At 43.0% G+C, this 25568-nt stretch overlaps 1 protein-coding gene across 3 annotated transcripts in view; it reads left to right on the plus strand.

Moving 5' to 3' along the window:
* Positions 1-6071: 6071 nt before the first annotated feature.
* The window catches only part of arih2 (ariadne homolog 2 (Drosophila)), a 35346-nt gene continuing 15849 nt past the window's right edge, over positions 6072-25568 (plus strand). Inside the window, exons 1-6 of one of the 3 annotated variants that reach the window (XM_061780430.1) lie at positions 6072-6229; positions 11685-12213; positions 15833-15900; positions 19448-19520; positions 19832-19973; positions 22877-22998. In XM_061780430.1, the coding sequence (XP_061636414.1) occupies positions 11947-12213; positions 15833-15900; positions 19448-19520; positions 19832-19973; positions 22877-22998 (672 nt within the window). In that variant the 5' untranslated portion in view covers positions 6072-6229; positions 11685-11946. Of the gene's footprint in view, positions 6230-9713; positions 10054-11684; positions 12214-15832; positions 15901-19447; positions 19521-19831; positions 19974-22876; positions 22999-25568 lie in introns of those variants that run through there. The other 2 variants (XM_061780445.1, XM_061780436.1) reach the window with 2 other exon arrangements.

The raw sequence follows: 25568 nt of genomic DNA on the forward strand, positions 1-25568 counted from the left end.
TGCTGTAGTCGCTTTATAATCTTAATGTTTTTCATTTTCCATGGTCATATATGATTTTACAGTAGGGGTCACCAAACAAGGTCCCCAAGGGCCATACGAGTAGCCCGTGAGCCGGTTCTAAAGTTAGCTCACCACCATCAGTGATGGGACATTGTAGTTTTCTACAAATGTTCTTGAAGTGATCATTCTAAAATGTAAACTTAACACAAGGTGGGATATTACTGTTGTTGATACAGCTGCTGTTGTACTTATTGTTCTGTCATCCCTTTTAACTTGACTGAAGGTGCTGCATATTGATATTGTTTCCTACCAGGTCAAATCATTGTTGATGAATATGAGAGAACAATAACACAAGTTTCTTGATATAGATTAATATTGTTGAGACAATATATGTCCACAGTTCATTCCAGTATTATGCTTGTGCCACAGTGTGGAGCTAGGACATGCTGTAGGACAAGTTTGTCAAACGTATGGCCCGCGGGCCAGAACCGGCCCATAAGGGTGTCCAATCAGGCCCGCGGACATTCTTCTGCCTGTTAGGTAAGTTTTAGTTCATTTATACATATAGACTTATTTTGAAACCAACGGTTTTTAGACCCGCTTAAATTTTTTCACTCTTTGTTATATTGCACCCATTTGTTAAAATCATTTAAGTAATTTTTTTTCCTCATTAATGTACCCCATGTAATGCACCACATATCGACAGAAATAAATGTAATTGTTGAAATTTCTGCTGATTTATTAAAAAAAGAAAAACTGAAATATCACACAGCCATAAGTATTCAGACCCTTTGCTGTGACACTCATATATTTAACTCTGGTGCTGTCCATTTCTTCTGATAATCCTTAAAATGGTTCTTCACCTTCATTGGAGTCCAGCTGTGTTTGATTATACTGCCTGAAGAGCTCAGAGACAGAATTGTGGCAAGGCACCGATCTGGCCAAGGTTACAAAAAAAATTCTGCTGCACTTAGGTTTCCTAAGAGCACAGTGGCCTCCATAATCCTGAAATGGAAGACATTTGGGACGATCAAAATCCTTCCTAGAGCTGGCTGTCTGGCCAAACTGAGCAATCGGAGGAGAAGAGCCTTGGTGAGAGAGGTAAAGAAGAACCGAAAGATCACTGTGGCTGAGCTCCAGAGATGCAGTCGGGAGATGGGAGAAAGTTCTAGAAAGTCAACCATCACTGCAGCCCACCACCAGTCGGGGCTTTATGGCAGAGTGGCCCTACGGAAGCCTCTCCTCAGTGCATGACACATGAAAGCCCGCATGGAGTTTGCTAAAAAAAAAAACACCTGAAGGACTCCAAGATGGTGAGAAATAAGATTCTCTAGGCTGATGAGACCAAGATAGAAATTGTTGGCCTTAATTCCAAGTGGCAGGTGTGGAGAAAACCAGGCATTGCTCATCACCAGTCCAATACAGTCCCAACAGTGAAGCATGGTGGTGGCAACATCATTTTGTGGGTGTGTTTTTCAGCTGCAGGGACAAGGACACTGGTTGCAATCGAAGAAAAGATGAATGCGGCCAAGTACAGGGATATCCTGGACGAAAACCTTCTCCAGAGTGCTCAGAACATCAGACTGGGCCGAAGGTTCACCTTCAAAAAGAAAATGACCCCAAGCACACAGCTAAAATACCAAAGGAGTGGCTTCAGAACACTCCGTGACTGTTTTTGAATGGCCCAGCCAGAGCCCTGACTTAAACCCAATTGAGCATCTCTGGAAAGACCTGAAAATGGCTGCCCACCACCGTTCACCATCCAACCTGACAGAACTGGAGAGGATCTGCAGGGAGGAATGGCAGAGGAGCCCCAAATCCAGGTGTGAAAAACCTGTTGCATCATTCCTAAAAAGACTCATGGCTGTATAGCTCAAAAGGGTGCTTCTACTAAATACTGAGCAAAGGGTCTGAATACTTATGGCTGTGTGATATTTCAGTTTTTCTTTTTTAATAAATCTGCAAAAATTTCAATAATTCTGTTTTTTTCTGTCAATACGGGGTGCTGTGTGTACATTGATGTTGAAAAAATGAACTGAAATGATTTTAGCAAATGGCTGCAATATAAAAATAGTGGAAAAATTTAAGAGGGTCTGAATACTTTCCGTACCCACTGTATGCTTTTATTTTGACACAAGCACTGTAGAACCGGAAGTTCTGTGAGTCGCGTGACATGCATGAAGCTGTGAGAGAAAAAAGATCGGTGTGGTGTGACAGGACACCTCCAGTCAGTATGCAGTAACAGGGTGAGACTTTGTGTGAAGCAATCATATCATGTATTGTTTGTTTAGTAATTTCATGTGCATATATACAGTTAAAATGAGTTTATGAAGTTAATTGGGAAAAGAGGTTTTTATAATATGAGTGACCTCTGACAGGGAAAAAATGAAAGTCACATCTTTAGTGAGATGTAGGCTATAAGCTAATTTGATGCATGCTAATAGTTGGATTAGTAGTTATAGTAGTTTCATTCTGTCAATCTGTCTGTGTACATTTACAAGGCAGGAGGATAACTGCACTTTCATTCTGAAATGTTCCCACTTTAGTTTTTAAGGTGTAATGAGTCAGTTGAGCCTTTCAAGATTTCCAGATGCATGTGGAAATTTGTGTAAATTTAAAATGATTTCTAAAGTTGTTTTGTAAAAGGGACAGTTTATATATGTACTGTGATCTCTAAGTTCCAAGTGTAAATGAAAACACTGTTTCATAATACTGTTGAAATTTCACAAATTTTTGTTATGACATGAGATTGCTCATATGATCTGAAACAAGATTTGCAACAAGATAATAATCAATACGAATGAATATTTTCCCAAATGTAGGTGTAATTATGTGCACCCAAAATATGGTTACAAATTTTTTATTATCATTATTTAGCCTGCGACCGACTGGCGACCAGTAGTGTAGTCCGCCTTTCGCCCGAAGTTAGCTGGGATAGGCTCCAGCCCCCCGCGACCCAAACTAGGATAAGTGGTGTTTAGAATTGATGGATGGTTATTTATAGCTCATAAGGCCAGGATATACTGGTCCGGCCCACTTGACTAAAACACATGTAGACTCGAGGACCCTGCCAAGGGTGTAGAGCTGGTCTACTGTTCCATGGCCAGGATGAAAACCACACTGCTCCTCCTGAATCTGAGATTCGACTTCCCGAGGGACCCTCCTCTCTAGCACCCCTGAATAGACCTTGCCAGGGAGGCTGAGGAGTGTGATCCCCCTGTAGTTGGAACACACCCTCTGGTTCCTCTTCTTAAAAAGGGGGACCGCCACCCAGAGGTGTGTCAACCAGGACAGCCCCACAACATCCAGAACCTTTAGGAACTCCGGGCGAATCTCATCCACCCCCGGGGCCTTGCCACCGAGGAGCTTTTTAACCACCTCGGCGACCTCAACCCCAGAGATAGGAGAGCCCGCCTCAGAGAACCCAGACTCTGCTTCCTCATGTGAAGGCGTGTCAGTGGAATTGAGGAGGTCTTTGAAGTATTCTCCCCACCGACTCACAACGTCCCGAGTCGAGGTCAGCAATACCCCATCCCCACTATACACAGTGTTGATGGAGCATTGCTTCCCCCTCCTGAGACACCGGATGGTGGACCAGAATTTCCTTGAAGCTGTCCGGAAGTTGTTCCCCATGGCCTCACTGAACTCCTCCCATGCCCGAGTTTTTGCCTCAGCAACCAAGCTGCATTCCGCTTGGCCAGCCGGTACCTGTCAGCTACCTCAGGAGTCCCACAGGCCAAAAAATAGCCTGATAGGACTCCTTCTTCAGCTTGATGGCATACCTCACTGCTGGTGTCCACCAACTGGTTCAGGGATTGCCGCCATGACAGGCACCGACCACCTTACGCCCACAGCTCCAGTCGGCCGCCTCTGCAATGGAGGTGCAGAACATGGTCCACTCGGACTCAACGTCATCCGCCTCCCCCGTGATGTGGGTGAAGTTCTGCTGGAGTTGGGAGTTGAACCTCCTTCCGACAGGGGATTCTTTCAGACGTTCCCAGCAGACCCTCACAATACGTTTGGGCCTGCCAGGTTGGACCGGCATCTTTCCCCACCATTTGAGCCCACTCACCACCAGTTGGTGATCATTTGACAGCTCCGCCCCTCTCTTCACCTGAATGTCCAAGACATGCGGCCGCAAATCCAATGACACAACAACAAAGTTGATCATCCATCTGCGACCTAAGGTGTCCTGGTGCCAAGTGTACGTGTGGACACCCTTATGCTTGAACATGGTGTTCGTTATGGACAATCCGTGATAACCACAGAACTCCAAGAACAGAACACCACTCGGGTTCTGATCGGGGGGACCGTCCCTCCCAATCACACCCCTCCAGCTCTCACTTTCATTGCCCACGTGAGCATTGAAGTCACCCAGCAGAACGATGGAGTCCCCAGTGAGAGCGCTCTCCAGCACCCCCTCCAAGGACTCTAAAAAGGGTGGGTACTCTGAAATGCTGTTTGGTGCATAGGCACAAACAACAGTCAGGACCCGTCCTCCCACCCAAAGGCGGAGGGAGGCTATCCTCTCGTCCACCAGGGTGAACCCCAATGTACAGGCGCTGAGCAATAAGTATACCCACACCTGCTCGGCGCCTCTCACCGTGGGCAACTCCAGAGTGGAAGAGAGTCCAACCCCTCTCAAGAGGACTGGTACCAGAGCCCGAGCTGTGTGTGGAGTCATGCCCGACTTTATCTCCCCGGAACTTCTCAAACTCACACACCAGCCCGGGCTCCTTCCCTGCCAGAGAGTTGACATTCCACGTCCCTCGAGCCAGCTTCCCTCGAGCCGGGGATCGGATCACCAAGGTCCCTCCCTTCGGCCACTCCCAGCTCACTCTGCAACCGACCCCAATGGCCCCTCCCACAGGAGTTGAGCCCATGGAATGGGGGACCCACGTTAACCTTTCGGGCTGTGCCCAGCCGGGCCCCATAGGTGCAGGCCCGGTCACCAGGCACTCGCCTTCGAGCTCCACCTTCACGTCTGGCTTCAGAGGGGGAACCCGGTGTCCCACGTCTGGGCAAGGGAAAACATTTTCCTGTATTTTCAAACATCGTAGGGGTCTTTGGAGCCGTGCTTTGTCTGGTTCCTCACCTAGGACCTGTTTGCCATGGGTGACCCTGCCAGGGGTATAAAGCCTCAGACAACTCGTAGGATCATTGGGACACACAAACCCCTCCACCGTGATAAGGTGGGGCGAGACTATCTCACGCTAAACAGTCAACCCTCTTTGATCTTAATGCGGAGAGCCGAGCTGCCTTTTTTTCTCCTTCACAGTTGAGCAGAGGGTTGAGGGGCAGCAGTGCACACACACACGCGCTGATATGGAAACGAATGACACCAGCAGGAAAAGAAGACAATTCAATTTTATTGACAATACAAATTCTGAAAAAAAATATTAATGAAGGTGCCAGTGTGTCTAATAGAACTGTTGCAAACAGTCTCTTCTGAGAGAATCTCCGAAAGAGGTCAGATAATTTCCAGACAGACATAAGAAACCAAATCAGCTCCTCGAAGCTTCAGGTACTTTTATTGCTTCTCAATGCCAATCTTAACTCTAGTCAAGTTATCTGGTTGCATTTTTTTCTTTGGTTTGTACATAATTTAGTTCATATTTTCTTGTTTTGAAGTGATTCTGTTTTTGAACTTAAACAAAATAGTTCAGTTTAATTGTAAATACGTTTTTGTATTTTATATATTATTTTGGGCGGCACGGGGATCAACTGGTTAGCACATCTGCCTGTACACCCTGAACTGGTCGCCACTCAATTGCAGGGCACATATAAACAAACAACCATTCGCACTCACATTCACAACAACGAGCAATTTAAGAGTCTTCACAGCTCCTTAATAAATATGCCATGCCTGGATAAATAGGCTTGTTTTCTTCATCGTCCATTCATGCGAATGCAACGTTAAACTGCAACAACGTTACAAGTTTGAATTTACGTTTTATTGATTCATTTGAAAGCTAGCTTGAAATTGGAACCAATACTTTAACTAGTTATATACCCCTGTGGAGTTAGTGTGGTGGCTAAGAGGCGTTCCAGTATCCCTTTTCCTTTTCCCTCGATTGAGATCTGGAAATTCCAACCCCGGCAATGTACATTGAACGCATCACTTCTTCCGCTGACCAGCTAACGCACGTAGCGGCTTTGTGTAGTGTGTTAACCCACGATAAGACACTTTTGTATGCCACCGTGGACAGGGCCGACGTCGCTCTTAGAGGTAAATATGTCTTGAGTTACTGTGGAATAAATGGATACATGTGTGCTTAAATGTGTTTGTAGGCTCTTGAGTTGCTGATGGCCTTGTTTACATCCCAATCCACGGCTTTGGAGTTGGAAAGAGGTGTATCACAACGATATCAGATGCTAATGGGAAGTGAGGAATCGCGTTAACATTAATATCGTAAACGCGTGTAAAATTGACTCGTTTAACTTTTTTGTCGTTTTTTCTCGAGAGGATCCTTTAAACCTCTTTAAGCTAATGGGTTTAGCGTTGTGTCGCTCTATGACTGTAAATGTTTGAAGGCTAATTTGGCTAACTCAAATTGGCTAGTCGATATCAGGACTGGACCTCTTTGGCTCTTATGTACATTTGTCCCAAAAAAAAGCCAAAAAAAACAATGGAGGTAAATGGCGATGTTCTGTGTATTCAAAGCATGACATATTTGTTTCAACTCGTCCAGAACATCACGGCCCCTCACCCCAACCACATATTATGAAACTGTGCTGAGTCGCTGTGATACATTAGCTTAGCAAGATGTGTGTCACCCAGTTTAAAGAGCCTATTTTTAGCCTGCACCAGGTTTCTGCTGTTGCCTGGCTGGCACCATTGCCGCCTGGCAGCTTCATCTTCGTCTCTCAACCCGTGTAGATGTTATATAGTACTTTTTTCATACACAAAGGAAATCCACTTTTTAACATAAATAAATATTCCGAGTTTGGATTATACTTTACTCTTGAACCGCAGAGTCAGCAAAGTGGATCTAGTGTCACTGGGCACAAATATCATAGGCTCAAGCCCACTTGGGAGAATTCCCTAAACCAATGATTCTCAACTGGTGGGTCGTGACCCAAAACTGGGTCACAGTTCCATTTTGGGTGGATAGCGGACGGGTAGTAAATAATTGCATGGAGTTCCTGGTTTATGACGGTACCAGCATACAATATTTAGAGGTTACTTAAAGTGTAACAATTTTTTTTCACATGGTACAAGATAGACTCTTATGCCTAGCTCAGACTACAGGATTTTAGCCCCGATATTGTGATTAGCTATCGTGGGGGATTTCCCAGATTCGGGAACGACAAAACTTCTTGTAGTGTGACATATCCATGACCAACGATTTTGCCCTACGATAGGCCTATGACGCCAAAATGAAAAGTCTAGCATGTTTGATTTTTTTTTTTGGACATCTTCCGTGTAGTGTGACATCCAGTCCCTCTAAAGGTTATTGGAATCGCAAGGTCAATTCCTTTGTTTTTGTTGTATACTGAAGAAATTTGGGTTTCAGATCAAAAGATTTTATCGGGCTGATCGGTATCGGACGATGTTTAGCATTTTATCCCGATCGGCTGATCGGCTTTAATGTCATCATTCGCCGATCCGCAAAAGACATTTACTCTGTGTCCACAGTATATTTGAATCCAAAAGCTAGTTTATTTTTAGCCTTGTCGCGTGTCTTTTGATGTAGTATTGGAAATATCTGATGGCCAATAAAGTTATTTTTAAAAAAAAAACATGTCAACGGTGTGGAACAGACAACACGTCTGAGACACACAACACGTAATGCCAGGATCAGACTACAAGACAAATTTGCTCTTTCACGATTGCACTATGTCAGACTACTGCAATAAAATCTTGTATTCCAATACCACCGCATCCCGTTTTTTACGATCATTGGGCTTTATCTTGTCAACTCAAATGCGACCGGATACGCCTGTTAGCGTGGCGACGACAAGAGTGGAGCATGCCGACTTTGTATTATAAGGACAAAATGGGGGGGAAACGTGTTGGTGATCACCAGTGCTCAGACATACACATTGTTAGAGCTGTGAAGAAACACCCAAAAACCACAGTCAGTGACATCACTGCCAGCCTCCACATGACAGGGGTGAAGGTATCACAATCCCCTGTTGAAGAAGACTTCAAGAGAAGAAAGGCCATACCGCAAGATGCAAACAACTCATCAGCAAAAATAATCTGAAAGTCAGATTTGATTTTGCAAAGAACTACAGCAATGACGGCGCGGTGAACGACTGGTAAACACATCTGCCTCACAGTTCTGAGGAGCGGGGTTCAAATCCCACCTCGCCTGTGTGGGGTTTGGGTTTTCTCCAGGTACTCCAGTTGCCTTCCCCATTCCCAAAACGTGCATGGTAGGTTAATTGAAATCTCTACATTCCCACATTCAAAAAACAGTTCAGGGTGTACCCCACCTCTCGCCCAGAGCCAGCTGGGACAGGCTCCAGCATGCCCGCGACCGTAGTGAGGATAAGCGGTACGGCAAACAGAAAATGAAAAATTTTGTCACTCCTTTTTTCCTGTTCCATCACGAGAGGTTAATTTTGGTCTCATCAGTCCATAAAACCTTATTCCAAAACGTTTGTGGATTATCTCTGTACCATCCATCCATCTTCCTTACCACTTATACGCACTAGGGTCATGGACATGCTAGAGCCTATCCCAGCTATCTTCTGGCGAGAGGCGGGGTACACCCTGAACTGGTCAGCAGCCAATCGCAGGGCACATATAGACACACAACCATTCGCACTCACCATAACACCTATGGACAATTTGGAGTCTGCAATTAACCTCACATGCATGTTTTTGGGATGTGGGAGGAAACTGGAGTACCCGGAGAAAACACACGCAGGCACAGGGAGAACATGCAAACTCCACACAGGCGAGGCTTGATTTGAACCCAGGTCCTCAGAACTGTGAGGCAGATGTCCTATCGAGTCGTTCACCGCGCCGTCATTGCTGTAGTTCTTTGCAAAATCAAATCTGACTTTCTGATTATTTTTGCTGATGAGTTGTTTGCACCGTCCCACCCACAGCCTTTGTAATATGTTTTAATTTGAAATGTGGACATTTCATTTGAAGAGTGGGAAGTATACCAGATTTATTTTTGCCTTGACATCTGTATTTGTATGGAGTGGACCTATTTCAATATTACATTTTTGGGACTACTGTTATGTCTTGGCGGAGGGATATGTTGTAATGGGTAGTCAGAATCCTTATTTTCTCTCTGTGTGATGTTCTTTCACCCACGACTTTCGACTTGAGATAAACAGTCACGATAATACCACTAAACAGTGCTGCTGTTACAATATGCTGAAATAATTGGGCAGCTCATCTCTTGGATGGGGAGCAGTGATGGTGGCCCGCAGAGAGCCGGCTAGTGGGGCTACCTGGTGGTGGACACAACCGGTCGGGATGCGGCTTCGCGAAGTGGAGGTCCACTAGCAGCCAATGCAGGCCAGTCGGTCAGCGGACGGAGGCTGGCGTGAACAACAAGGCGCCTCTTGCCCAATCGATTGCGACGCGATAGATCGGCATAGCGGCTACGCTGTAGCCTTGGGAGGGACTCGGGGCACAGACTTGTTTCTACATCCCTCCTAATGCAGCCTTTTTGTAATCTGGGTTAGTCAGCCAATCTGTGTATTTTTTGTGACATACCCACATGGTCACACGGGTTACGCATCCAATCGGGTGAGTTTATACTCTTAATGAGGAAGTGGAGTTCTGTAGTCTGGCTGTAGCAGTCTGGCTAAGCGGTGTGGCTCCGTATAGCTGCCCAAAAATAAAATGTTAAACACATTGGCATATTATTTTATACCGAGACAAGACCACGACGATATTGTGGCACTTTTAATTTCGCGATATCGCAGTATCAGGAATATTGTTAAATCCCTACTAAATAAGAATGATAACAGTTTATTATTGCTCATTAGCTTTCACTGAGGAGGGAAAAGGGGAGGAGGACTACATAAAGCTCCTCATTGAAGAACGGCCTTCTTCCATAACACGGGGAAATTCTGATTCAGGTGGGGTTTTTTTCGGTTTTTTCCCCTATATTTTTCTTTTTTTTTGTTCTTGGTTGCTTTCGGTACAACAAACCGATCCTGGGAAACCTTTTTTCTGTTCAGAAAGAAAAAAAATCAGAAAGTGGAACGTCACATTGTTATTTTAAAGATTAATTGCTCTGTTGGTCAATCTGCTGCACATTTCTTATGATAATTTTTTGTATTGCCTAATAAAGAGCACTCAAAAAATGAAGATACAGTGCCTATGTTAGTTGCATTGCGTGACACACAGTCAATGACGGTTGCACAACGTACAGATCTTTCTGCTCATCGATGAAAATTGCTTGCTACATTATCTTTACCAGTTTCCCTTTTTATCTCCGGTGCCATTCTGACGGTTTAGCCATCTACTTAGAAAACACTTCGTTTGATGATACCGCACCTTCAGTTTTCATTCATAATTTGGCGGCTACTGTTCACATTTGGATTGGCTTAATGTGCAGATAGGCGGAACCTCTGCCGAGCGAATGCCTCCCTCAAGAGCTACTTTGATGTGATTATGCCAACATTAACCGTTCGTTGTTTTAATTGAGGAGATGCTACAATGTTTATTTTTTGACAAAAATAAAATTATTTCTGGATTTTTTTTTTATTTATTTATTTATTTATTTTTAACGTCAGTCACAAATGCTGTTAGATTTGTGATTGGATTATCGAGGATGTGGAGGCGGAACTTCCGCCTAGAACAAATTTCCGCCTTACGCCACTGAGTAGACAACTAGTTTTCACCTTACATCGAAGCGTATGCACAGAGTCAATGCAGCGCGAGTAGAAGCACAACATACAGTGGGACAAAAAAAATATTTAGTCAGGCACCAATTGTGCAAGTTCTCCCGTTTAAAAAGATGAGAGAGGCCTGTAATTTTTCATCATAGGTATACCTCACCTATAAGAGCCAAAATGAGGAAAAAGAAAAATCCAGAAAATCACATCATGATTTTTAAAGAATTTGTTAGCAAATTATGGTGGAAAATAAGTATTTGGTCAATAGCAGAAGTTCATCTCAATACTTTGTTATATACCCTTTGTTGTCAATGACAGAGGTCAAACGTTTTCTGTAAGTCTTCAGGTTTTCACACACCGTTCCTGATATTTTAGCCCATTCCTCCATGCAGATCTCCTCGTGAGCAGTGATGTTTTGGGGCTGTCGCTGGGCAACACAGATTTTCAACGCCCTCCAAAGATTTTCTGTGGTTGAGATCTGGAGACTGGCTAGGCCACTCCAGGACATAGAAATGCTTCTTACGAAGCCACTCCTTCGCACATCACCAAGATAAGGATAGGATAACAGCTGGAACTTTACGAGTAGCAGTGCGGTTGCAGAAAGAGACTGAAGCATACTTCCTTGACAGCAATTACTACTTTACTATCAGCCAGAACTTTTGCGCCATCCTACCGCGTCTTAGAGAGAGAGAGAGAGGGTATAAAAATATGTGAGCTGCAAATAGGTGAATCTTTTAGAAAATAGGTGAGGGGAGTTTCCACAGAAAAAATGTGAAGAGGTTTATCCATGAATATGTGGAGGTTTACTGTATTTTTTGTTTCTACATCACATCTCATTGATCCTCCCATTTGATTTCCTTACTCCCCAGTCCCTTTCTTTCCTCGGATCACCCCCAAACAAGCCTTCCAAATGAGTGACGGGGAGTGTGACTTCTTCTGTTTCTTTCGCTGCTGCTGAGTGTACCCTCCACGCGGCTCAGACACACTGGACGCCAGGACAGCGACGCGAGCACAGGGACCGGAGGACGGAGAAGCAGAGCTTACACAAGCCATTCTTGCCAATCAGAACCACAGGGATCCGACAGGTAGGCGTACTGTCTACCTGTCCGGGCGGTCGAATCCGTCTACTGGATGTCTGTGGACATGAACAGCCAGGCGTCTGACAGCAACGAGGAAGACTTTGGGGTAAACTCTGAAGAAGAGGAGGATGATGATGATGGAGGAGAAGAGGAGGATCAAGGGGACATTGAAACCTACTACGATGGCGTAGCCAGCGATGTGGAGCAACAGGGCGCTGACTCCTTTGACCCAGAGGAGTATCAGTTCACTTGTCTAACATACAAGGAGAGCCAAAGGGTGCTCAATGAGGAGGTGAATATTGTGGCTGCTGCACTGAAGGTGGGCCTGTTTTACCTTGCATTCTTTTAGCTCTTGCTTTTTTACACTAACAAATCATTTTTACTATTATGTAACACTCCATCTGATATTATTATTGTTACTGTTATTGAAATTACTATTTGTGTTTGAACAGTGTAATATGCAGACGCAAATGGGGGAACAACAGGGGATCGGTTCCCACTCAGTGACTAAGCACCCATTCCCAAGGACCCCATCCACATCCCAATTCCAATTAAGTTGGGACGTTGTGTTAAAAATCAATAAAAACAGAATACAATGATTTGCAACTCATGTTCAACCTATATTTAATTGAATACACCACAAAGACAAGATATTTAATGTTCAAACTGATCAACTTCATTGTTTTTAGCAAATAATCATTAATTTAGAATTTTATGGCTGCAACATGTTCTAAAAAAGCTGGGACAGGTGACAAAAAAGACTGAGAAAGTTGAGGAATGCTCATCAAACATCTGTTTGGAACATCCCACAGGTAAACCGGCTAATTGGGAACAGGTTGGTCCCATGATTGGGTATAAAAGGAGCTTCCCTGAATTGCTCAGTCATTCACAAGCAACGATAGGGCGAGGTTCACCTCTTTGTGAACAAGTGCATGAGAAAATAGTCGAACAGTTTGACAATGTTCCTCAACGTACAATTGCAAGGAATTTAGGGATTTCATCATCTACGGTCCATAATATCATCAAAAGGTTCAGAGAATCAGGAGAAATCACTGCATGTAAGCGGCAAGGCCGAAAACCAACATTGAAAGCCTGTGACCTTCAATCCCTGAGGCGGCACTGCATCAAAAACCAACATCAATGTGTAAAGGATATCACCACATGGGCTCAGGAACTATTCAGAAAACCAATGTCAGTAAATACAGTTCGGCACTACATCCGTAATTGTAACTTGAAACTCTACTATGCAACACAAAAGCCATTTATCAACAACACCCAGAATCACCACCGGCTTCTCTGGGCCTGAGCTCATCCAAGATGGACTGATGCAAAGTGGAAAAGTGGTCTGTGCTCCGACGAGTCCACATTTCAAATTGTTTTTAGAAATTATGGCCGTTGTGTCCTGCGGGGCAAAGAGGAAAAGAACCATCTGGACTGTTATGGACGCAAAGTTTAAAAGCCAGCATCTGTGATGGTATGGGGCTGTGTTAGTGACAATGGCATGGGTAACTTACACATCTGTGAAGGCACCACTAATGCTGAAAGGTTCATACAGGTTTTGGAGAAACGTATGCTGCCATCCAAGCAATGTCTTTTTCATGGACGCCTCTGTTTATTTCAGCAAGACAATGCCAAACCACATTCTTTGTGTTACAAGAGTGTGGCTACGTAGTAAAAGAGTGCGGGTACTAGACTGGTCTGCCTGCAGTCCAGATCTCTCCCATTGAAAATGTGTGGCGCATTATGAAGCGTCAAATACGACAACGGAGACCACGGACTGTTGAACAGCTGAAGCTGTACATCAACCATGAATGGGAAATAATTCCACCTACAAAGCTTCAACAATTGGTGTCCTCAGTTCCCAAACGTTTATTGAAAGTTTTAAAAGAAAAGGTGATGTAACACGGTGGTAAACATGACCCTGTCACATCTTTTTTGGAACGTGTTGCAGCCATAAAATTCTAAGTTAATGATTATTTGCTTAAAACAATTAAGTTTATCAGTTTGAACATTAAATATCTTGTCTTTGTAGTGTATTCAATTAAATATAGGTCGAACATGATTTGCAAATCATTGTATTCTGTTTTTATTTATGTTTAACATAACGTCTCAACTTCATTGGAATTGGGGTTGTAGATCAGGCATGGATGGGCAAGTGGTCGAACAAATGAAGAGCATTTTATCAAACCAAACACAACTTTTAGTCAAGATTGCCGACAGATATGCTTTTTGCAGTACGTGATTAAAAAAATAAAAATAAAAACTGTATAGTTGTGATATGAGTCACCACTAAATTGCCAGACATTTTCCTGTGGTACAGTGCCATGAAAAAGTATGTGGCCCCTTCTCAAAATAATTATTTATTTTTGCATAGTTTCCCCACTTTAAGATCATCAAACAAATGTAAATATCAGACAAAGATAACCTAAGTAAACAAAATTTTATTATGGGAAGAAATACGATTCAAAGCTACCTGGCCCTATATGGAAAAAGTAATTACCCCTAAACCTAATATTGGTTGGGCCACCCTCAGCAACTGAAATCAAGTGTTTTCTGTAACTGGCAATGAGTCTCACTTCTCTGTGGAGATATTTTTACCGACTCTTCCCTGCAGAATTGTTTGAATTTGGCAACATTTACGTCTCATCAGTCCATAGAATATTCTCCCAAAAGTTATGGGAATCATTCGGATTTAAAAAATAAATAAATAAAAATTTCGTTTTTGGGGGGGTGGTCAGCAGCGGTTTTTGCCTTGGAACTCTCCCATGGAACCCATTTTTGCCCAGTCTCTTTGTTACTGTGGACTCATGAAAACTCACCTTAATTTAGGATGTAATATTGTCTCTATGTCTATCAGTCAAAATGTGAAATACAAATAAAAATCACCCAGGCATACCTGAGTTCCAGGATATTTTCTGCCAAGAGGCCTGAAATCTGATCATTAAAATTTCTCGAGCTTATCTACGTCACTAGCCAAGATCTCCGCCTACCTCTCTGGTCCTGAGCAAGTGCTGTCAACAAAAACGTGTGCTCTCACAAGTAGTGAGTGAGGGTTGGGTCTTCTAAACGGAGGCTACCAAAAGGTAGCGGTCTTACCCAAATATGGACAAAGCGGATACAAAACTGAGTCAAACAGAAGTAGCTCCTCACAGTGACCTTTTTCTGGACACTCATGACCAAAACAAGGTGTTTTTTAAAAATGAAATTGCTACTTTCATACTAAGTCTGTGATAGAGAGTCACTCTACGAAGGTCTAAATAGCCAAAATTTGGGACCTTTTAACAAATTTGTCACAGTGCCAGGGCCAAATTTGTCACACAGGGGTAGGTAGCTTTGAATAGTTTTTTTCTCTTAATAAATAAAATTACCATTTTAAAAACTGCATTTTATGTTTACTTGGGTTATCTTTGTCTGATAGTTACATTTGATTGATGATCTTAAACATTTAATTGGGGAAACTATGTAAAAACTACAAATTTGAGAAGGGGGCAAATACCTTTTCACGTCGGCACTATATCTATAGGGAATATACCAGTATTGTGTTGGTTGTTGTTTATCTAGGACAGATGCACTCTAGTAAACAGGGCAGATTATGAAATTCACACTTTGTTAGGAAACTGCAACACAAGAAAGGTAACTCCTACCTATGTTGCGCATGAAAATATTTACCAACACATAAAATGTAGTACTCAATCTACAGTATGTTTAGTTTGACACCCTGCCTCTGGTTTATTAGAAGCATATTAACAGTCACTACGTGCATGGGGCTAATGTCAACAATGTATTATTCTTAGAGGTCTGTTACTAGTTTGGCCTGTAATACCAGGTGATGTGCTCATGCAATATGTCTCGCTTCCTGCCTCACCTACTATTCAGGAAGATAAAACCATCTTCATTTTTCTCTTTCTCTCTCTCGCTTGCTTGCTTTCTCCGTTCAGGTTTTACCGGCCGTAGCAAAGCTGATCCTTGTGCATTTTCACTGGCAGGTTTCACAAATACTGGACAGGTATTTCCCCCCATTTTTTGTCATTTTACAAAGTTAGTCTTTTGTTTTCCACAACTTTTTTCCTGTATTTTCTTTTCAGTTTTAAGCATGCTTAAAATGGCGGAAAATGCTTCATTTGGTTCATCAGTTAGTTGACTGTGGTATTTCAAGGTTTAAAAAAATATCGTTAAAAAGTGCTTGAATTATACATTTTAACCAACGAATGACAAAGAACACAATTTATTACGTTAATATGAATCAGAAAGCCATTTGCCAACATGTATGGCAGAGTTGGGGAGCATTTGATCTGGCCTCCCATGCCATTCTCAAAACATAGTAACCCCAAGAGGAGCTGTTTATAGAAAACCCCAGAAATGTAACCTACAAATACTAATAGTATACTTTAATGAAAATGTTTCTGCCTCAGAGTCAACCGGTTGGAATCTTGTCCTGAGGAATGTGTGAATGTTCTCCCTGTGCTTCATCGGGTACACAGGCTTCCTCCCACATTCCCAAAGCATCTATGTTAGGTTCATTGAAGATTCTTAATTGGCCATAGGTGTGAATGTGAGTGTGAATAATCATGTCCAGACTGTACCCAGGGTCCTACCCAAAGTCAGCTGGGATTGTCTCCAGCTCACCAGTGACCCTAATGACAAGTGCTATGAAAAATGGATTGATGGATGTCTGGGTAGATTCTCAGTCATTCAGTTCATGGTAATCTACAAAGGTTGAATCAAGATAACTGGAGTGTTGTTTGTTGAAGACGTTCCACAAAGGGGTGTCCCGATCGGAAATCGGTCCGATGACAAAAAAAAAACAAGTATCGGATCAGATCGGACTGGATCTAAAATCTCAGATTTTACCACTTTTATAAAAGCAGTCCATTCCATGCCCCGCTCCAGCACTCCTATCCAGCAGCGCCCGGACGACATGCAGATCCCATGTGGTCACAACAACTGGTTGCAAAGGTGCTAACATAGTAGCAAGGAGTAAAGACCTCTTTATACTCCCGCTCTCGCGCGGCCGACAGCACCCGCATTGCATCACGTGACCGACGCATTGTTGCCGCGCGGCACTTAACGCGCACACGGCACAAATAGTCGCCGCGCGCAGAATGACATGGAGATCATCTCTCCTGATTCGTCCGTTTTAGTCACATGCTCTGATGACGTACTCAGCTTACCTGTAGGTTCCACATACCGCTGCCTTCTTGATCGATTTTGCAGCATAATTAAACGTATCATCTGGTCATCTAGGTCCATTTGTTCTAGCAAGCACTGTTCCATGGTCGCCATTGTTGTTGTTCCAGAAAGGAAAGTAAAAATGGCTACCGGAATTGGCCATAAAATGCAGAGCAAACTCCACCCTGTGGTTTCCTAGCCAATACCAGCCATAGCGACACCCCTGACTGCAGCACATTTTTAAAACGGCGTGCATGGGTTGCGCTCGAGTATAAAGGCAAACTGTGCGCGAGATAGACGCAGTGACGTCAGCGCGGTCACCGCCCGCGCGACTATAAAGAAGCCTTAAGAGTGAATGTTGTTTGCTTAAAGTCGTTTATTGACACTCCAGTTTAAGTTCACTGTAAAACTAAACTCGCATAACAAAAGATTTACACCTATTGAATGTTCCAAATACATCACACCCTTTCTTTCTTAATTTTTGTTCAAAAAAATCACTAGCACACAATGATTGAAAAACACCATTGACGAGTTAACGAAAATTAACATTAAACTCGGGGCACTTTGAACTCTCAAAATAATGAATATTGGTACACAAACGCTGTATAACCACGTACAAACAGGCAATATAGCAATACTCTCTGGCATATATTTTTCAAACTATGTGAAAAACAAATTATAACAACAATACTCGATCGTGACTTCTACTTTCTCTGTTACTTTAAGTGTGTATTGCATTGTGTATCACACTGCTCCTCAGAGGTCAAGACGTGCACAGCAGGAACAGCGATTGTCAATAAAAGTAAACCCCAGTTGCATCAAGAAGTTCAGTGTGTTGCCACAGTTACCTTGAAAAAGTAACTGTTACTTTACTGATTACTTGAGCTTAAAAGTAACTTAGTTACTTTACTGATTACTTGATTTCAAAAGTAACTAAGTAAGAAAAAAGTAACTTTTTAGTTACTTTCAACAGCTGCCAAGTGGCAACCATAGTACAAAAAAAACATTATCTTAACTATACCCATTACTTGGTAATGTACGCCACACAAGTTACAGAATGATGTCATCAACATGAACCACTAACTTAAATATGAGTGTAGTGGAAGCCACATTAAATCAGCAACTTAGTACAGACTTGACATGCCAACACAATACAGTAAGTACCTAAACGTAAACAAGCACACCATTCTCAGTACACTGCCGATTGTGGTCAATGAAGGCAACTGCGTGTGTGTGCATGTGCATGCCTTTGTGCGTGTGTGTACGTAAACGTGAAAGTGAATGACACACACAGACACCATTGTTCTCTGAGTAGTATCACTTGATCAAGCCTTTTCTCACATTCCATACTACAAAATAAGTAGATATCAGCAGCGGCCAAAATTCAAGGCTGCAATATCGGCATCGGATTGAAAGTAAAAAAGTTGCATCAGAACATCCCTAGTTTCACCTTTAATCCAAAAGGCTGCTTAAGTTTTAAATTCTAGGTGTGGAAGTCCGTCTATTTATGCCTCGGTGGGTGTGTTCTCTGGGGGTGGTCAACGCTCTGTCCAGAATTTGGACATTGTAGTACTTGAAGGAAGGTCCCTTGCAAATGAACAGCTGATTCTGGATACCTTGCATTTATGGACTTCCTAAAATTCACAAGGAAGAGGTGCCTCTCAGACCAGTCGTCAGCACCATTCTTACCCCACTGGTCAGTGATACCCCACACATCTCCAAAACTCCACAGACTTCACCAACAAGGTCCAGAACTGGAGACTTGCCACGGATGAAACCATGGTGTCTTTTGACGTTACCTCACTGTTCACATGCATCCCCAACACTGCGGCCCATGATGTAGTAACTGAACGACAACAACAAGACTACAGGAGAGAACCAATCAACCCTATTTTTGACCACACCCAGGGAACACACCTGCACTCAACACCTAGAATTTAGAACTGAAGAAGCCTTTTGGATTAAAAATGAAACATCTTCAGCAAACAAGAACAGTGGATTGGTTGAATGTTTTTCATCAATTTAGTATGGCCATTTGAAGACTACAAAGACGGAAATGGCGCCACATAGGAAAAAGGCTCCCCATCCCTGTATTAGAAACTGCCCCGGAACTAATTTTGTGTTCTATATCTTTCGGAATGGCTGTTTTTTTGCATGATAACACCTCTGTTAATGTGATAATGTAACATTCACGTTTTGAGTGTAAAATTTAACTTGACCACAGCTATTAAGTGATGTGATGGAACATCTTGAAAATGGTTGAATCTGACCTAGAACAGGTAGCAAGAACCCTCTGTATTGCTTTCTTATTCTTTTTCTCTCCACTACAATTTTTACTTTTCAGTCCTCATTTGAGCCTCTGTTCTTCCCCCTGTTGTCTACAGGAATAAGTCCAATTCGTCTATGGTGTTGTCAGACGCTCTGGTACAACCGAGCAGCAGCTCCAGAGCATTTATTGTGAGTAGCAAACAGATTTTTTACCATAGGAGAGAATATATTGTTATACAGTTGTAGCCCAATTCAAGCTCACAAAACGTTTTATGAATCAACTTACTTTATGGTAGTTGTATGCATGTCAAATTTATGCAAATGCATCTGCGTCTTTTTTGTTTCTTTTTTACATAAAACAAACACATTATGAATGTAAATGGAACTTTCCTGAAAGCAGACCAGTGCAGTGTGTCTTTCTTTAGTTCACGATTTAAATTTGTGAATGTATCCACTTTGGGAGAACATCATTTGATCTTAAATTGTACCATGTTTTTCAGGCCCCTCAGTCCCTGCAGTGTGGTGTGTGTCTCCAGGTCGTACGGAGAGACTCCCTGCTGGCGCTGCCCTGCCAGCACTCCTTCTGCAAAGCATGCTGGGAGCAGCATTGCACTGTAATGGTCAAAGATGGTGTTGGAGTGGGTAAGTCAAGATTATGTGCATGTGTGCAGTTATCAGTACAGGGGGGTATTCCTGCAAGCAGGTTCAACATGTTCTTAACGTCTAAACGTCAGTTCTGAAATGACTTACCCTGAACTCGAAAACTGTCATCATTTGAGTCCAGAACTGCTGATCATATTTAGTTCAATTAAGTATGTTCACCTTAAGCTCAACGCGTGTACGGCCACAACCAAAAGACCTTGATTCACCATGGAAACTAGTAGAAACTTGGAAATGGAGGTGCTAATGCAGGCCTATAGTGATATGAAAATTATTCGGCAAAAAAAAACAAAAAATCCACTGCTGCAGTCTGCCGGACAGACAGTGTGGGAGCAAATTGATGCACAAGTGGATGTGAAAGTTTCGATACATAATTATTTGATGCACTGACATGTAATAACATTTAACTGCACTTTAAATTGTAGCATAGAGGAACATGTGTATTGATTTACATCTTTTCATTTAGGTCCAATTTGGTGTCAGAGAAGCGTGTTTAGAAGCAGTTTAAAATGAAATATTAAAACAAGTTTGCTCAGCCATGATTGGACCTCAGATTTTAGTCACACTAATTGACATTGAACAATTGATCATTTAAATATTCATTTAATATTCAACACATCTTTATTTAACAACCTTATATATTTGTCGTTTATTTGTAGACCAAAATGGAATACTGATATGAACATATCAGAATCAGAATCATCTTTATTTGCCAAGTATGTCCAAAACACACAAGGAATTTGTCTCCGGTAGTTGGAGCCGCTCTAGTACAACAGACAGTCAATTTACAGAACACTTTGGAGACATAAAGACATTGACAAAAAACAATTGTGCAAAAAGATGCAGAGTCCTCTAGCACTTAGAGCAGTTCGAATGACTAATATTGCAATAGTCCGGTGCAATGACCATTGTGCAAAGGGCGCTGAGACTTCAAGGAGTGAATGCGGTTTAAAGTGATGAGTAGTGCGATAATCTGGGACAATGTTGGTTGTGCAAAAGTTACAGATACTCCTCAATCAGTGTGCAAATGGAGCAGATGCAACTCTGGCATGAGTGGCCAGTATATGCAAATAGTGCAGCATGGCGAGACAACTACAGTGAGTGCACGAGTAATACATAATTGGCCCCACAGAAATGTGACAACGAACTCAAGTCAAAAAATTGCCAGTTTGTTGTAATGGAATTATAGGTTAGCTGTTTAAGAAGTTGATCTATCTATATGAATATAAATATATAAACATTTCTGCTCAGTTAACAGACATTTCTGCAGGACCAGTGATAGAATATGTGCCTTGATTAATTAATTGAGGAATTTTATAGTAGATATGAGCAGAAGTCTGTTTGCCCCGTCACACACAGTAAAGAAGAGAATGCATACTGCATAAGCTTGCAAATGGATGCCATGTGCAAGCCGGAAGCTACAGAAATTAAACACTTTAAATGTAGAATATAAAATTGACAGAGCAGAAATAATATCTTCACAAAATAGACAATCACATGTAAAGGCCTCCAAGTGGTTAATGGCATGGGTTTTATGTGGTTTTAAACTAACAACAATTTGTTTAATATTAGTTAGTTAGGTGACTGACTGGTTAGCACATCTGCCTCACAGTTCTGAGGACCCGGGTTCAAATGCGGCCTTGCCTGTGTGGAGTTTGCATGTTTTCTCCGTGACTGGATGGGTTTTCTCCAGGTACTCCGGTTTCCTCCTACATACCAAAAATATGCATGGTAGGTTAATTGAAGACTCTAAATTGCCCGTAGGTGTGAATGTGAGTGTGAATGTGAGTGTGAATGGTTGTTTATATGTGCGCTGCGATTGGCTGGCGACCAGTTCAGGGTGTACCCCCCCCCTTGCCCGAAGATAGTTGGCATAGGCTCCAGCATGCCCGCAACCCTAGTGAGGAGAAGCGTTATGGAAAATGGATGGATGGATTGTTAGTAATGTTATAGCTCATGATGCCAGGCTACCTTTTTTTGCCACGCAAATGACAAAACTCCATTTTATATATTGTCTAAGGCCAACCCAAACCTGCATAGGTATATTGTGGATTTTTATTTTTGAAACTATTGTTGTCTTGCTTTGGTACTTGTTTTACATTTAACAAAATAAGATAATGCATTGGAACCTCCAAAGTCAAAGACAATCCATTCCTTGAAACTGGTTCACTTCCAAGTGAACATTTATTCCCAGACAAATCGTGTAAAGTATATGAATCCATTTCATGCTCAAAATGCCATTATACAGTCAATATTAAGGTATAAATAAATAGTCTAAATAAAACAAAAATAAAAACTATCCTTTGATGCATGAGCACTAATTTTCATGCTAGATTAGACAATATGCTTTCAGCTATGCAATATACTGTAGCATCTGCTTGGTAAATTAGTTAACATAATATATATTTTATTAATACATGTTAAAGTTGACCATTTGTGCTTGTGTTTGTGTATTTCAACTGTGAAGCACTTTGTGAGAAAAAGGTGAAAAAGGCTGTATAAATAAAATGGTTGCTTAAAATTAAAGACCTCAGTTAAGAAATGTTTTTGCCATTTGTCTATGTTTGTGTCTGTGTGTGCAACCCGATCCGACAAAACATTTTTTTTTCCTGTGTGCCATATGAATGTGAGAAAAATGTTTTCACTGTCTACCAGTCACGCACTCATTTTTGGATGAGTGTCTAGGCTTAAGCTTAGTGCAAGCTAACACTAACTTGGAACCAGTTGCTTCTTTACTTTTTACTGGTTAAGAAAGGCAACCTAACTCAGTCTGTCTATGGTTAAGTACAGTTGATAACACACATTTTAAGGGCAATATGGGAAATTTCTTTTTCAAGGATTCATTTTTTTATTTATATCTGGAGGGCGTGCCTGTGTCTTTCCAGGCATCTCGTGCATGGCTCAGGATTGCTCCCTGCAAATGCCAGAAGATTTTGTCCTGCCTCTCCTGCCAGGAGAGGAGCTGAAGGACAAGTACAGACGCTACCTCTTCAGAGACTATGTTGAGGTCTGTTTGCATGTCTTTCCTTCCTTAATCTATGTTGCAGCAATGGAGACTGGTGCTTCTACACACAAACAACTCTTAATTGCAGAATTCCCTCAAAGGAATTCATTTCGATTTATGTCCCTTTGTGTCTACAAAAATGCAGTCGCGGGCGATGCATTTGGGACCTGGGCCTTCAGTGAAGATTTAAGTGACCCAGTCCAGCCCTTAATACCACCACTCACAAAAACGCAATATAACAACACGTGGCATTATAGAGAGAGATTTTATTTATTATTATTTATTTGGCCTCTAACTTAGCAATTGTTACGTGGCATCTTTCACTACTTAATGTCGAATGAAAAACTAATCACACACAGCTACTGGCTGTTGATACCATGGGACTTATACCTGTGTACTTCTGTGTCGCTGCTCGTTATTTAAGCACACTGGTAAACAAACTTCTAATCCTGCACACAACCTATCTCCACCAACTACATTACAAGTTTTGCTCCTCCTCCACTATGTCATTACCACCAATGCATAAATCACGTGACAGCTCAAAGAACATTAATACACAAATGAACATGAAAGGGTGTCCACACGTGCACTTGGCACCAGGACACCCTAGGTCGCTGTTCGATGATCGACTTTGTGGTCGTGTCATCGGACTTGCGGCCGCATGTCTTGGACACTCGGGTGAAGAGAGGGGCGGAGCTGTCAACCAATCACCACCTGGTGGTAAGGTGGATGAGATTCGCCCGGAATTCCTCAAGGCTCTGGATGTTGTAGGGCTGTCCTGGTTGACACGCCTGCAACATCGCGTGGAGATCGACGAGAGTGCCTCTGGATTGGCAGACTGAGGTGGTGGTCCCCACTGGAAAGTGTGTTCCAACTACAGGGGGATCACACTCCTCAGCCTCCCTGGTAAGGTCTTTTCAGGGGTGCTGGAGAGGAGGGTCAGTCGGGAAGTTGAATCCCAGATTCAGGAGGAGCAGTGTGGTTTTCTTCCTGGCCGTGGAACAGTAGACCAGCTCTACACCCTCGGCAGGGTCCTCGAGGGTGCATGGGAGTTCGCCCAACCAGTCTACATGTGTTTTGTGGACTTGGAGAAGGCGTTCGACCGTGTCCCTCGTGGAGTCCTATGGGGGGGTGCTTCGGGAGTATGAGGTACCGAACCACCTGATACGGGCTGTTCGGTCCCTGTACAACCAGTGTCAGAGTTTGGTACGCATTGCCAGCAGTCAGTCGGACTCGTTTCCAGTGAGGGTTGGACTCCGCCAAGGCTGCCCTTTGTTCCTCTGTTCATAACTTTAATGGACAGAATTTCTAGGTGCAGCCGAGGCGTTGAGGGGGTCCGGTTTGGTGGCCTCACTATTGCATCTCTGCTTTTTGAATGTGATGCGGTTCTGTTGGCTTTATCAGTCCGTGATCTCCAACTCTCACTGGAGCGGTTCGCAGCAGAGTGTGAAGCGTGATGAGAATCAGCACCTCTAAATCTGAGACCATGGTCCTTAGTCGGAAAAGGGTGAAGTTCCCTCTCCAGGTCAGGGATGAGATCCTTCCCCAAGTGGAGGAGTTCAAATATCTTGGGGTCTTGTTCACGGGTGAGGGAAGAATGGAACAGGAGATCGACAGGCGGATCGGTGGAGCGTCTGCAGTGGTGAAGTCTGTTGTGGTGAAGAAGGAGCTAAGCCGAAAGGCGAGGCTCTCAATTTACCGGTCTATGTTTCTACCCTCAACTATGGTCACGAGCTGTGGATCATGACCGAAAGAACGAGATCCCGGATACAAGCACCCGAAATGAGTTTCCTCTGCACGATGTCCGGGCTCTCCCTTAGAGATGAGGTGTGAAGCTCGGTCATCCGGGAGGGGCTCAGAGTAGAGCCGCTGCTCCTCCGCATTGAGAGGAGCCAGATGTGGTGGCTCTGGCATCTGTTTAGGATGCCTCCCTGGTGAGGTGTTCCGGGCACGTCCCACCGGGAGGAGACCCTGGGGACGACCCAGGATACGCTGGAGAGACTACGTCTCTCGGCTTGCCTGGGAACGCCTCGGGATACCCTTGGAAGAGCTAGAAGAAGTGGCTGGGGAGAGGGAAGTCTGGGCTTCCCTGCTGAGGCTGCTGCCCCCGCGACCTGACCTCGGATAAGCGGAAGACAATGGATGGATGGGTGGATGAACATGAAACAAAAAAATGCTCGATACCCAAATTCAACAGATCAACCCTAACCCTCATGAAAATACTTTTCTACCCTTTACCTCAGTTTTTCCTCTTGAACACAATTCCTGTCTCTTCGTGTATACATGCTTTGTTTTGTGGGTGTGGTTTTCTGCGAAGTACGCTTTACGAAGCAAATCTTTGTATAGTGACAATAAAAGGCATTCTATTCTGTTCTGTTCTATTCTGTCAAAACGATATTAAGACATTTAAGCCGTAAACACAGCACTTCCGTTTAGCGCTCAGACAGCCACCAGCACGAAGCAGCAGCTAAGGAATAGGTTGTCAATTATTTTCTTTGCCATGAAGTGATGACTGAACAGAAATAAAAAACAGACACACCTTTCTCAGATGTCAAAACGTCATCTTTGCAGAG

Source organism: Phyllopteryx taeniolatus, chromosome 1 (genome assembly GCF_024500385.1).
Source record: "Phyllopteryx taeniolatus isolate TA_2022b chromosome 1, UOR_Ptae_1.2, whole genome shotgun sequence".
Classification (NCBI taxonomy): domain Eukaryota; kingdom Metazoa; phylum Chordata; class Actinopteri; order Syngnathiformes; family Syngnathidae; genus Phyllopteryx; species Phyllopteryx taeniolatus.